This window comes from Vigna unguiculata, chromosome 10 (assembly GCF_004118075.2).
Source record: "Vigna unguiculata cultivar IT97K-499-35 chromosome 10, ASM411807v1, whole genome shotgun sequence".
In the NCBI taxonomy this organism is placed as follows: Eukaryota; Viridiplantae; Streptophyta; class Magnoliopsida; order Fabales; family Fabaceae; genus Vigna; species Vigna unguiculata.
The window spans coordinates 4996601-5010876 of NC_040288.1; the positions used below are offsets into that span (position 1 = coordinate 4996601).

A 14276-nucleotide genomic window follows, 5' to 3' on the forward strand; every position below is an offset into this window, starting at 1 on the left:
CTACATATCATCACCTAATGCTCTTATCCAATTACTACTTCCAACTCCCAAAAGTAGCACGAATCTACTTTTCCCAAAGCCAGCATCCCCTGCAACTCTCGCAGACATAAAATTTTCCAATTTACCGAGAAGGCGCCTGGTGGCAAGCCCCATGCCGCCAGGCGGTGCATACGGTTCTGGCGATTTCCCAGAATTCCCGCACCTGCACTGCTCCTCTCACTCCATACTACTCCAATCCAAATGTACCACACACTCCCACTCAATCCCGCTTCGTATGATATTAATTCGTAATCAAACCACTTCCATTAATTTCATGATACGATCAAATCCGACAATTTCCAATCCTAAACTAGCATTCATAGTAATTTCACTAATTTAAATCCTCAATCTCATGTAATTCAGCAATATAACAAACTCAGTTGATGAAAAATCTATGGAACCACGGTTTTCCTGAGTCAGAATGAACCCAAACACATCAAAACATCAAAATTGAGCCAAAATGACTCACATCGCCTGGTGGTAGTTCATCACCGCCAGACAGCTCAACAGAAATCCAGAAAAATTGAACAAAACACCAAGCGTCGCCTGGCGGTCGGGAATTTACCACCAGGCAACTCTTCTTTGGAAACCCAGAATACATTATGGTGGGTCGCTCACGGCCGCCAGGCGGTTTCTAGAAATTTTCCAGAAACCCAGAATTTTATGAACAAACAAAACATATGCATACAATTCAACATACATTTCATGCAATCATGCCTTAAACATAAATCTAACGATTAAAACTCCCCTAACCTGGTTTTCTTTGCTAAACTTTGACACTTGAAAGCTCTCCCTTGATCACCAACGACCCTCCTTGGTTCTTCTCAATTCAGCCCCCAAAGCTTCCCTCAATCCTCACCACTCTCTAATTTTCGTGCTCTGTTCTCTCAACTTAATGGCAGCCTTGCAAAACCTTCGAAAAGTGTTTAATGTGGGTGTTTATTGTCATTCATGGTTACATTATGGACTGTTTTTCAGCCACCTCTAGGCTGCCATTCAACTAGGGTTTCCCTCAACTTTTCATATTCAAGCCAAAACTAAATTATGCAAATCAATGTTAAACCATCATGCCAATTCATGTTTCTTGCTAATTAATATAATTCAAGGATTATATCATTCCATCACATGATCAACATATATTTAAAAATAATAACAAATTAATAACACACAATAAGCATACATAGGACTTAAACCCAAGTCCTTTCACACAACCAAGTATTCTCAACCATTTGAGCTAATACTTTTTAACGTCATACAAATTAGAATTAAATGTCATAAAGACTTCCACTACCCGCATTTATTAATTAATTATTTAATTAATTAAATTCTATGGGTCTTACAAAAATTATCGTCAAGGGCACTTTGGGACGAAACTACAATAAATTCTTCCATCTACTCGTGCGAATTCTTCAAATCCGTATACTATAGATGATTAGGAGTAGTTAATCTCCATTTTCATTAGGAATGGATGTAATGAATTCATACTTCATGTAACTTTTCCTATGCAATGTATTCTCTTTTGTATTCAATTGTTTTATCTTGATTATTAATGTATATGATAGGAATATCATGCTAATTGTTGTTACCAATTAGAGGTTTAACATATGGTTTAGAACTTGTATCTAAGAAAATAGAGTAAGTATGCTTTTAATATAAATGTGAGTACGTTAGAGTAAGAGTGGTCATGGATTGAATTTCTAAAGATCCAATCCATATCTATTTAAGATCCAAATAATTGGATCAGATTTTGGATCCAAATCTATTTTTGCTACATAACTAGATTGGATTTTTTGCTACCCACGAAAAAGCCACAACCCCTCTACTTCTTATGCCGAAGAAGATTGGAAAAGTGGATTTTCCAATTTTTTAAATTCATATAAACAAAATGGAAAACTGATCTGAAAAATAGAGTAGATATGGATCAAAATAAAAAGTAAATTTAAAGAAATGAATTTTTAATGAATCAGTTCAGACCAAGGGTAGAATAATTTGATGGACCTAGATTTTTATCCATCCCTATGCTAGAGATATATATTGAGTAATGTTATATTAATTTGATTCATGAAATCCAATCTTAGATTTCGTAAAGTTCAGTTATGAGCACTGTATTAGCAAAACTACAAGGGCTTCTTTTTCCTATTATCTCTAGACATTGTATTACATTTTTTTATTAAGCAATCGGTTATATTCTCTAAATAATCACTTTGCTGTTACAAAATGAATTTCTATTTAATATAATTTAATTATATCTATAGTTGACACTTAACTTTACAACATATGTTCTCATGTCGAAGTTGAATATATCAAGCATCCAACTTGTAAATGGTCCAATATCAGTCGGACAAAGGTGATACGAAAGGTCTTACAAACTTTAGGATAAGTTTTGATGATAAGAGAGTTTAATCTAATTTAATTTTCCTATCTAATATTCAATGTGTCAAGTCTTTAACGTGGAAAAGTGTAGGAGAGATTCTACACAGGTGCGGTTAAACGGTTTGAAAGACCTAAAACAAACTTAACAAATGAAGTCTTTTATTTAAAATTTATTTTTTAAGCTTTTTTTATGTAAAATTACTTATTAAATTTTCATAATTAATTTCATTTAACATTTCTATCTCGATAGATAATAGGACTAATTCATTTAATCTTTCTTGAGATATTGTTGATCTTATATAAGTTTTATTTATCTTTAACTTTGAAAAACTCTTCTCGACAAAAACTACTTACACTAAAATTATTAACATTATTCTATAAGTTTTATATATACATTTAGAAAATAATTTATTCTTTTTATATAATTAAGAATGTCAATTGGTTTATGATTTTTCAAACCTATAATTTCCCTTAAGATATTTAATTCTAAAGTTAAATCAAATCCATCAATATCCAACGAATTATCATGTTTAAAAAAAAATTCAAGGTTTAAGCATTTTTCTTTCAAAAATGAAATATCTACAAACCATAATATACAAGACATTTGCTCTTTTTTGTTTATAGTTTTTTTTATGCAATTAAAGTCTTAATTCTTTTTTTTTAATTTTTAAATAACCTAATTCAAAATTTCTAATTGACATATCTATATATTTTTATATGAAATAAAAAATGATAATATATAAAACACTACTAACGATAAATATATAAAATGAATGAATTAAAACAATAAAACATAGTTCTGGTTGTCAAGAAAATAAACTCGATGGTAGACTCGCAGTATCTTGAAGTCTCAACTTTTTTACAAACTTGCAAAGTTGGTTGATTTTAAGATTAATCATTAATAAAAATAATTATATTGCTCTTCTAAACTCGATAGTAAGTCTTTTTTTTTCCTAAACTTGAATTATTTTTCTATAGAAAACTTAACTTTAAATTATGCTCTAATTAATCTATTATCCACCAAAATATTAAACCATAATCTAATTAATAGTTCTGCAAAAAAATTCAGTTTCTCCTCAAGATATATGCACTCTCAAAACCTATAAATCTAAATGTATCGAAAAAACAAAACTAAGCAAAAGAAACACATGTCTAATTCTAATACAAATACAAAATAGAATAAAAATAACAACAACACAAATAGAAATAAAAAACATATTAACCAGAAGTGAGGATGAAAAAATTGATACACACGAACAACATGAGATTCGAGAGATTTAAGGGATGTAATTTTCCAAAACCCTAGAAAAAAGACAATTTTGGATTCTTTGATGGGTTTTTTTGTGTTGTTCCTCTATTGTGCCTTCATAATATATTGATTACTACTAATTTTGAGATTTTAAAATATATTAAAAAGATATTTAAAATACCAATACAGTGTATGTTTAATATTCAACAAAGGACAACACAAAAAAAAACAAATAGAGAATTTGGACTAAAAAAAGACAATTAAAAGAAAATAAAATAAGGAGAGGTAAAAAAAATTAGAAAGATAAAAGAAGAAAATAGAATCCAGATTGATTATAAGAAAATAAAGATAACTAATCATTCTCTCTTATAAACAAAACTATAATTTACTAAAAGAACATTTTAACTCATTAATTACAATTTTTACTATCAATAAAAATTAACATAGACTAATAATAATTTAATTAATTTTTTTTCCAAACATAAACTTATAATTAATTTAATAGAGCTATATTAGTAATAAATTATTTTGTGAGACCTTTTTTATCTTAAATATAATTTTATAATTAGTTTAATAAAGGTATATTAATTAGTACTAAAAAAATTTGAGGTCTTTTTTTCTTAAACATAATTTTATAATTAATTTAATAAAGAAATATTAGTGGTGATTTTTTTTTAGGCATTCTTGTTCTTGAGGCCTAAAGTCTAAAACGAGTGTTTTACTCTTTATCCTTGAACTAATCCTGATTCTACATAGAATTAAAATAAATTATATAAGTTTGTATAAACTTCACTTTATAAACTAATTTAATTTTTTTTACCGAGAGTTAGACTTAAAAACCATTTTTTAATACTTGAAGATCAGTGAGTGACTTTTAACTCTGCCTAGCAAAAACAATTTATTTGGTAAAAATCAATGGATAATTGTCATCCAAAAAGAGAAAATCACATTTTCTATGAACAAAGACTTAGTTATCTATGTACTTACTAACAATTATATTCCGATGATTTATAAGTCATTATAAAAAAAAACTTCATGTTTCTAATACTCTATTACCCTTGTCTCTTCCGGCTGCTTTCTTGATCCTTAAGATTCCTCTTCCTGCTATAAACCTTCATAACAGGTTTTTTTAGAAGATAGACAGCTGTGTTTTTTATCACCAATTCATTCCTAAAAGACAGAAAAATCTCCACCTTGTCTCCAGCTTCCAAATGAGATATTATGCCCTGCCAATCTGCATCATTAAAGGAAATGACCGTGTCTCGCTTGTATATCTGGATGCTGCACTTTGTGTAATTAACCAGTACGACACTAATAAGGCACTTAGTTGCTACGGTTTCAGGTGTTGATAAATACACAAAACACAAAGCCATTCCCTTCATGTCCCAATCCTCAGGCACAGTGAAATCCACTGAATGTCCCTCGCCTGTATGGGCCAATAAAAGAGGATAATTACCTCCTAGAAGAAAAGCATTACAAGATCCACTGGCTGCCAATCCCTGCAGCATTAGCAGAATATCTTAATTAGTACTTAATTAAAACAAATTTGGCCCTAGTTTTGTTAAATATAAATCAACTGAAGATCATCAGGATCAATTTATGTACGTCTTTTGTTGCAAAAAAAGGGAAAGAAAAGAAACTCCAAGAAATCCACCTATACCAGCAGGAAAAGGAACCCAAAACCGCCTTACCAAAGAAATGCAGGAGCCAAACTCAAGAACGTAATGCCGAAAAAATGATGCAAGAGATTAACAAAGAAAAAAAGAGGTAAACACAATTTGAGGTTCAACCAATGTTTCCAAAATCCAAGGGAGAGAGCAACTCCACCTTGAAAACTGGAATCCAAACCAAGATACAACGAAGAACACCTTTCTTTTTCACTTTTAAGATAATATCTCAGGAAAACCCCAAACCACTTGTTCTGGCTCTCTCTGATCTTTCCTCTCTGTCGACTCTATTCTTTCTGAGCTCCTTTTCGGACTTAAAAGAGGACTTTTTTTCACATTCAATTATTTTTTCTTATGAGGGGTCCACACTTTGCTGTATTTATACGTGAAAAGTGACAATGACTTTCACAACATGAAATTTGAACATACAAGAGCAAGAAATAGACTATCTGAATCGGACTAATGAAGAAGAATGCTACTTTCAGACGAAGCATAAGACAATACTCGTTTTTAGTAAGAAACAACATCTCTTAACTCATATCACAAGAAACACCAAGCAAGAGTAGCAGGAAGTAATGGAAATCAGTTTCCTAGTGCATAATATAAAACCAAATTGAACAAACTCAATAAAAATAAGAACTAAATTAATATTTAAGTCATTTTTAAATGAAGCTGTGTGATTATTATAGAAAGGAAAAGGTGCTAAAATAAGGCGAGTATTGAAGTTTCCTTTAGATACCTAGGATTATTTCATGTTGTCTTAATTAATATCTAAAACTAATAGCGAAGGGAAGTAGACAAATAGAAAAGGAAGGAACCTTAGTTATGCTCTTGTTGAGAGTATTGAAGTCTTCTTCTTGGTAGCTTCCAATTCTAATCCAATGAGATCTCAAGGAATTGTCTGAAATTTCTGATGTACAGGATGCTATTTCTAAGTCAGTGAAATGTACCCCTTGTACGTCATTCAGAATTTTTCTTACTTGTTTAGTTATTTGAAACTCCGTGTCACACTGCACCCAAACACTTCGAAGATTTAAAAGGTTGGTAAGGATCGGTGCTAGGTCACCCAAATCAATATTTTGCATATTCATGGAAACTAGAGATGCTGAAATGCCACATAACGGATGAATACAAGACAGGGGATTCATTGTTAGTGACATCCAGGACCTAATAATAGAAGGTAAAACATCATGGGATAATCCTTCATACCCACATGGGAATAGATATCCAATGCTTTTTGAGCTTACTATTGAAAAGGGCACTTGTTTCGCAACAGCATTTTCAGCAATTAGAGTTGTCAAGGATTTCATCTCCACTATATCTTCTTCCAATGTGTCAATCTTGGAACAACCAGATAGGATGAGAGTTTTCAAAGATTTCAACTTATATATCTCTCTCGGAAGACTGCTAAGGCTTGTACAATCCTTCAAATTTATCAGCACAATTTTACAGAGATCTCCAATCGATTTGTGTACACAGCGCAAACTTGGACAATATTTGAGAATGAGCTTTTCAAGATATGGTAGTCCAGAAAAGTTAGGGGTTTCAGTCAAGTACTTGGAATGACTAAGATTGAGGAACTTTAACATAAACAAAACCTACAAAAAGATAGCATTTAAAAAAAAGGAAAAAAAATGGAAATAATGGTAAATGTTATCCTTAGTTTAAGAGAAAAATGGCATGTACTACATACCTTGGGTTCTTTCCACAATTGCCTAAGATTACTGTGTTTGAAATTAATTGCAATTGCATCTTCCAGATAAAAGTTGTCAGGTATGTATTTTGAAGGAAACCCTTGCCAATAGATCCATCTCAATTGCTTAGAAAGATAACCATAATCTCCCGTGAGTTCTACATGGTGAAGTTGCAACAGTCTCAAACTACTCATTTCCTCGAAAGCATCAGCTTTAAAGCATTCTCTGTTCGTTAAATTCAATTTCAGAGTCAATCCCTCAATAGCATCTGTCCCCTGTGATGAAAAGACCAACGAAAAATTAATTGACAAAACTTAATAGTTAGCTAGGCAACACCTGTAATGCATATGAAAAGGAAAAGTCTTTCGAGTTTCGAAACTTACGGTACTATTTGTCAACACATCACGCACCTCCTCTTGAAACCATAATCTACTGCGCTTCCCAGGTTCTTTGTTTGAACCTTCGCGAATAATCTCTCTTCCCATGTCTTGTAGCAAATGATGCATTCTGAGTTTGTTGTTCTTTTCGACTTTTATGAGGCTACGCTCTAAGAGGACAGTTATTCCAATATCAGCAAATAGTCCACAACCATTTAGTACCTCCGTGACACACCCTCTGTCCTTACCAATAAAAACACAACATACATCAAGAAATATTTCCTTTTCCATTTGATCACATAAACTGTCAAAGCTTATCCTCAGTTTCTCTTGGACTTGGGTATTGGGACTTATTTTTAGTTTTGACAACACACTTCTCCACTCAATCATTGTCCTCTTACTCAAATAAGAACCTAGAACTTCAAGAGCTAGAGGTAGTCCACCACAATAAGCAACTGCATCTTTTGCAAGTTCTTTGAAATCCTCTCTTGGTTTTTCTTCTCTGAATGCATGCCTACAAAAAAGCTCAAGGGACTCATTTGCTTCCATTTCCTTCATTTCATAAACAAAATCAACTTCAAAACTCTTGAGTAAACGTAGATCTCTAGTTGTAATGATTATTACGCTTCTTTCACCCATCCACTGAGTATTTCCGCATAGTGCTTGTAGTTGGTCAAACTTATTCACATCATCAAGAACAATGACCGCCCTTTTTCCAATAAATCTGTTCTCAATCATACCTTGTCCGATTCCATTGCTTTGTATCTCCACCTTTACTTTCAGGATATCAGAAAGAAGTTTTTCCTGCAAACGAACAAGCCCTCTTCTTCTATCTGTTTGACAAACTTCTCTAATATTTTCAATGAAACTTTTATTCTCGAATAAACGATGAAGTTTATTGTAGATGGTTTTGGCAATCGTAGTTTTACCGGATCCTCCCATTCCCCATATCCCTATCTTACAAGAATTTCTGGTTCTTTCAATAAATCTAATCACTTCTTGCACCGGATGATCTAATCCAACAGGAAATTTGGTGATAGGCAAGGCATTGTAATCAAGATTGGCAATAACGTAGTTAACAATGTCACGCACTAGCTCAGCTTCAGTCCTTCAAGTGCAATAATAATTATAGATAAAACAGAATGGTCACTTAGTACCAAATTAAATCATTAAGTTCAAATATATGTCTCAGTTAAGAAAATCATAAAACATAAAAGTAGTTTGTTGGGTATATAAATTAATCCTTAACTAAAATTTAACTACCTCTTAAATTTAATTTTCAATGGATTAAGGGTTCTAGGATATTGGAGAACTAATATATAATTTAATGGATAAGTTAAACACAAAAAAAAACATCGATTCATCCAAATTTACTTTAAAAATTAATTAATAGAAATTAGTTTTCTTAAACTTTTATTAAATCTGATTTTTAATTTATATAAAAATTAGATTTAATATATGTTTTAAATTAAAAATAAGAATTAAATATATTTTTTGTTATCAAATTATTTTTTTAAATTATGTTTCTTTTAAATTATATTATAATCATGTAAAACACTCTACATAAAACTTATAGGTTAAATTACTCTTTTGATACTCTATTTGTCAAAAAAGTTCAATTTGGTCCTCAAGTTTTTCGTTGTCTCAATTTGGTCCTCATTTTCTTAAAAATGATTCAATTTAGTTCTTGCCGTGTTAAAGTCAGCGCCACGTGTCAATTTCTGGTTTTTTTTTATTTTTTATTTTTTTTTACACGTGTCACTTCACAATCGTGTCACGTGTCAAAATGACTCAATTTGGTTCCTATATTTGTTTTTAGTTTAATTTAGTCCCAACTTTTGTAAAAAATGAAGCAATATTGTCCCTCTTTAGATTGACACTTAATTTAATCTTTGTATACAACTTATGATAATATTCTTAATAAAATTGACGATTTTATTAAATATTTGTAGAAATAGTTTTAAACAAGTTTTTTTTAGTTTTATTATTAAACAAAGTTAAACCCCAAACTTAATTTTAAAAATTAACAATTTTGTTATCATATATAAAACCATTAAGTGTATCATATTATACAAACTTAGTGAAGATTAAAAATCAAATAACTTGTCACACATAAGTTTAGGAACTAAATTTTAAGTTCAAAACAAAACTAAAGTCTAATGTTTTTTATAGAATTTAAAGTTAATTTAAAATATTTATAGAAATATTTAATAAAAACGTTACTTTTAGTAAAAATATCACCATAAGATTTATAAAAAAGTAAATTTAGTGTCAATTTAAGAAAGGACAATATTACTTTATTTTTACAAAAATTAGGACTAAATTGAAACTGAAAATAAATATAGGGACCAAATTGAATCACTTTGACACATGACACGTGTAAAAAATTAAAAAAAATTAAAAAAACCAAAAATTGACATGTGGCTTTGATTTTAAACTGGTCAAACTGACCAAAATGAATCATTTTTAAGAAAATGAGGATCAAATTGAAACAACGAAAAACTTGAACCAAACTGAAATTTCTTGACAAATAAAGGGACCAAAAGAGTAATTTAACCAAAATTATATTATAATCTATTGTGTATCTTCATGTTATATATAAAACATTTCACATCTGAAAAACATATTTTAACTTATTTTATAATTAAGTAAACAATATAAATTTAGATTAAAGGTAAAATATAATTTTTAAAAATAATTTAAAATAACCCTAAAAATAGAAATAATTATAGCGAAGTTGAAGTGGTGATTGATTTACCTCCAATCCTTCGGATTCCACCCAGACAAATTTGCAGCGTCGGTGAGTGTGCGTCTCCAACTCGACAACGCGAATTCCAGATGTTCTCCTGCATAGCCACTTCTTGCAGCTGCTCGCAACGCATCTCCAAAATCACCCTTCTGCTGACGAACTTCGGATGGTTCAACATAGTAAAATACGGGCACAACTCTTAGGCCACAAGTTTGGCGGCACTCAAAGATTTTCTGAAGCTCCTCAAGACACCAGCTAGAATCAGCGTATCTTTTGGAGAAAACAACTATTGCTATCTGAGACACTTCAATTGCTCGCAATAGTTCTTTCAGCTCCATTCCCTTGAGCAGATTCTCCTCGTCAAGGAACGTTTTGACTCCAGCTTTTGAGAGCGAAGAATGGAGATGAGAAACGAACTTCTTGCGGGTGTCTACCCCCCTGAAATTGATGAACACGTCGTATATCCGTTCGGATTTGGATGATGGTGAAGAAGAGTCGAATGCCATCGGTGGAATTGAGGTCAACGGCTCGGAGAGAAAGCAATGATTCGAAATAGAGAGATGATGATCTATGACTTACAGACCCACCACACTTTTGATTTATGAGTTAGTAAAGCTTAAATTATTTTGAAATTTCTAAATAGCTATCCGAAGTAAAAAAGAAATTAAATTAATTGAGTCTCTAAATTAAATATGGTGATCCGAAATTGTTTAGAAAAAATATTTGTGACGATTTTCAAACTTAAAGGGTTAATCACTTCAATAAAATTAGTTGGTTTACTCAAATATTTAAATTTCAATAAATTAGAAAATAAAATGACTCCCTTCTCAAGCCCATCCTTTCAATAAATATTAAAGCTGACAATTATTTTATTAAATACTTAAATAATTAATTCTAAAATGTTTTTTTACATAAATTCACCAATTTATTTGTTTAGATTCATGTTAAATATCATTACAATTTTTTGTATATTAGCAAATTTGAAACATATTATTGAAAAAGGAAAAAGAAATCAAACCAAATCCATATTAAAAAAATACAAAATAAACACGGTACAAAGAAAACTATACAAGTGTTGGGTTAAAATAAAAACATAGTTTTTTTTGGTTAATTACGTTTTTGCCTTTCAAGTATCGAGCGGTTTTAGTTTTCGTCCATCCTTCAAAGTATTGAGCGATTTAGTCACCTTTAACAACGAGGTTAATTTATTTTTTTCACAACAGAGTAACGTGTCAGGATCCTGTTTTAAGCCATGTCTAATGTTTGATTTGATTGGCACATGGAAAATAAAACAACAAAATTAATTTTTTTTGCACGTGAGTTATGCTGCAGAACAATTACTAAACAACACTGAGGACGAAAGAGGTTGCTCATGAAAGGGAGTGTTGTTTTCACGAAGCCCCTGTTTGAGTTTGGTATCATAATGGTTTCTACTTGATATTGCAGATAAATTCATATTGTAACTATTTTAAATAGGTTGATGAAGGAGAATCGGAAATTGAAGGTCATGTAAAAACAAAAACCGAAGAAAATGAAGTTTCATTTGAGAAGGATAAGGTTGTACTGATGAAGAAAATTGATAAGTTATGCTACTTTTATTTGATGTGTTGTGGGCATTAACACTTTTATTTTTTGTATTGTTTTTGTTAAAGATTAATTGTAATTAGTGTTGTAATATTGGTTAGTGCAAAGTAATATGGTACTTTAAATTGTATCAGTGGTGTACTAAACCTATGGTACTTTAGTTTGTTGGATATATGAATTATCCATCTAAGAAGTTGTATTGCAATTCATGATTTACTTTAGTTTTAAATTAGTTTATTTGTGAAGGACTCAATAATGCAATTATAACTAATAAAAATCTCTTTAAAATACACGTTTTAATTAACTGTTATTACGTTACGTTTTATCAGTAATTCCCAGTAATTACGACATAGCACATGACTGTAAGGCAGAAGAAAATTGCTCCATCCACATTATAAAAGAGAGGTTTCATGATAAAAGTCATTACACCAAATTATGAAAAGCGTAGTCAATGAATGAAATATACTTAAATGCATCATTAACTCCAATATCAAAGCATCCACGAATATCCAACCTAATAAGCAATTACACTTTATATAAAACAAACGTGGTCTATAGCATTGAAATGAATAAAATATTGTACATCAAACAAATGGTCTGTATCGTAATATCTTGGTCGAATATTACTAATTTAAGAAAATAAGAAATAAGAACCATAAGAATCTCGCATTTAAATAAAACATTTTTCCCAAAATATGCGAAAGTTTAAAACTTTATTAAATGCCTTGAAATTCAAAATCCATAAATTCAACTCCCAATTTACATAATTCCAAAACTGATAATAAATCACTGTTTACCAAAGAGTAAAACAAAATAGTCCATAAAGATGTTCCCCTGCTAGCTCCTCTCCGGCTCTAAGCGTCACCAGTTCCACCTGCGACATCATCTGCTCCTGTGTATCGAATTACATGTTCATCAATAAACATAAGCATATAGGGTGAACTAATAGAATAAATAACTCATAATAAAAAAAAATAGTACATACACACACCTATCGAAGAACCACTATCCTCCAATACCAAAAAACATGACCACCATCATGTTCATACACATTCTACGTCTCCATATGATGACCTTAAGATATCTTCTCCTGCCACAACTCATAGATACACACGCGAGACTAACATGTTACGTACCACATCCATAACGCCAGGTGGAGTTCTCAATACGAACCATAATTTGTACTCTCGACACAAGATTATCAACATCACTGGCCATAACCCAAGGCTGCCCAATCAAATGGAGACCATCCGTACGAGCCACAACTCACATACTCACACCAGTTACCAATATCACCAGGCCACAACCCGAGATCACCATGTGTTTACCCTCCATCCCGAGCCACAACTCAAGGTATATCATTCCAAGCCACAACTCAAGGGATGTCATTCCAAGCCACAACTCAATGAATGCTCCAATAAATCTCCACCCTAAAACCATCATCCAAAGCATTTGAAGGTAACTTAACCCCTTTTGAGGACTACAACCCTCATACCCCAACATTCACTTCTTCCATTATCTGCCTTCTGACTACACCCTTTTGATGATATCCTTAAGTTGATACTTGCTGCCACGAGGGACAACTCGCCCCTCCGACTATAGGTCCCACCTGTAGTCCACAAGCGGAAATTATCCAATTACAGACTACAATATGTAACACCGAATGGAGCTCCACAATACGGACCATAACCTGTATTCATCATGAGACTACCAGTTTCACCGGCTACAATTGTGAAGAGCAATCAAGTGAACCATTCGTACTAGCCACAACTAGCACGCTCACACTGGAATTCCAATGCCATCAGGCTCCAACCTCGAATGGCCATGTGCTAACCTCTCATTACAAGCTACAACTCGTAATGGCTCTCAAATAGTCATCTTCTCAAGGCCTCCATCCAAACTTGTATAGAGTCCTCCCTCACAATCCAACTCTACACATGAAACTGTCTGGCGCAACACCCACGTCACTTGGCGAAATCACTCTCCAGAACGCCTGGCAGGACACTTGGCGCCTCTAAGCGCCCACCCACTGAATTTTTATCCAGGCCTAGTTCTACAACACACCGCCTGGCGGGACCTCTTACTTCGTCAGGCGCCAGCTCTCGAGTTTTTCTCCTATGCTCCCTTTGCGGCCTATCGCTTGGCGGTTCAATGTGCACTGCCAGGCACCATACCAGTGACATGCCAATTATTGGTTTTTATCCTCTAACTCAGTTTCCAATGAACCCAATTTCACAAACCACTCACTCCAAAATATTAATACATATACTCTTATACTTAAAAGGGTTCAATTTTCAATCACACAATTAATACCATAATTCAATCCTCATCACTTATAAGCATGTACATTCATCATTCACATTTAGGTAACCATATCTATCAAACAACACTTATCCCATACTTAGACTTATCCAACCCAAAACATGCTTACAGACATAAAAATCAGTAACTGATCCATGCATTTTGTACCAAATCACAATAATTTAACTTGACATCATGTTCCTATACTTGCCCAAAATCCATCATGATCATGCAACACACGAT

At 32.1% G+C, this 14276-nt stretch overlaps 1 protein-coding gene across 3 annotated transcripts; it reads right to left on the reverse strand.

Annotated features, from left to right (window-relative positions):
* Positions 1-4581: 4581 nt before the first annotated feature.
* Positions 4582-10746, reverse strand: LOC114167038 (TMV resistance protein N-like). Of its 3 annotated transcripts, none has more exons than XM_028051950.1 (5): positions 10158-10746; positions 7406-8507; positions 7022-7297; positions 6147-6338; positions 4582-5160 (listed from the first exon to the last, which is right to left on the reverse strand). In XM_028051950.1, exons 1-5 carry the CDS (start codon positions 10652-10654, stop codon positions 4714-4716), a joined length of 2514 nt encoding a protein of 837 aa, XP_027907751.1. In that variant the 5' UTR covers positions 10655-10746; the 3' UTR covers positions 4582-4713. The 3 variants fall into 3 exon arrangements, with proteins under 3 accessions (XP_027907751.1, XP_027907750.1, XP_027907752.1); XM_028051949.1 differs by having other exon boundaries at positions 6147-6926; XM_028051951.1 differs by lacking the exon at positions 6147-6338.
* Positions 10747-14276: the final 3530 nt, after the last annotated feature.

Bases quoted from the DNA above. Each gene is read 5' to 3' on its own strand.
- LOC114167038 (XM_028051949.1), bottom strand. From the start codon at position 10,654: ATGGCATTCGACTCTTCTTCACCATCATCCAAATCCGAACGGATATAC. The intron at 8,508-10,157 runs GTAAATCAATCA...TTGCACTTGAAG, and splicing joins TGGAATCCGAAGGATTGGAG to GACTGAAGCTGAGCTAGTGC. The intron at 6,927-7,021 runs GTATGTAGTACA...ATCTTTTTGTAG, and splicing joins AATTGTGGAAAGAACCCAAG to GTTTTGTTTATGTTAAAGTT.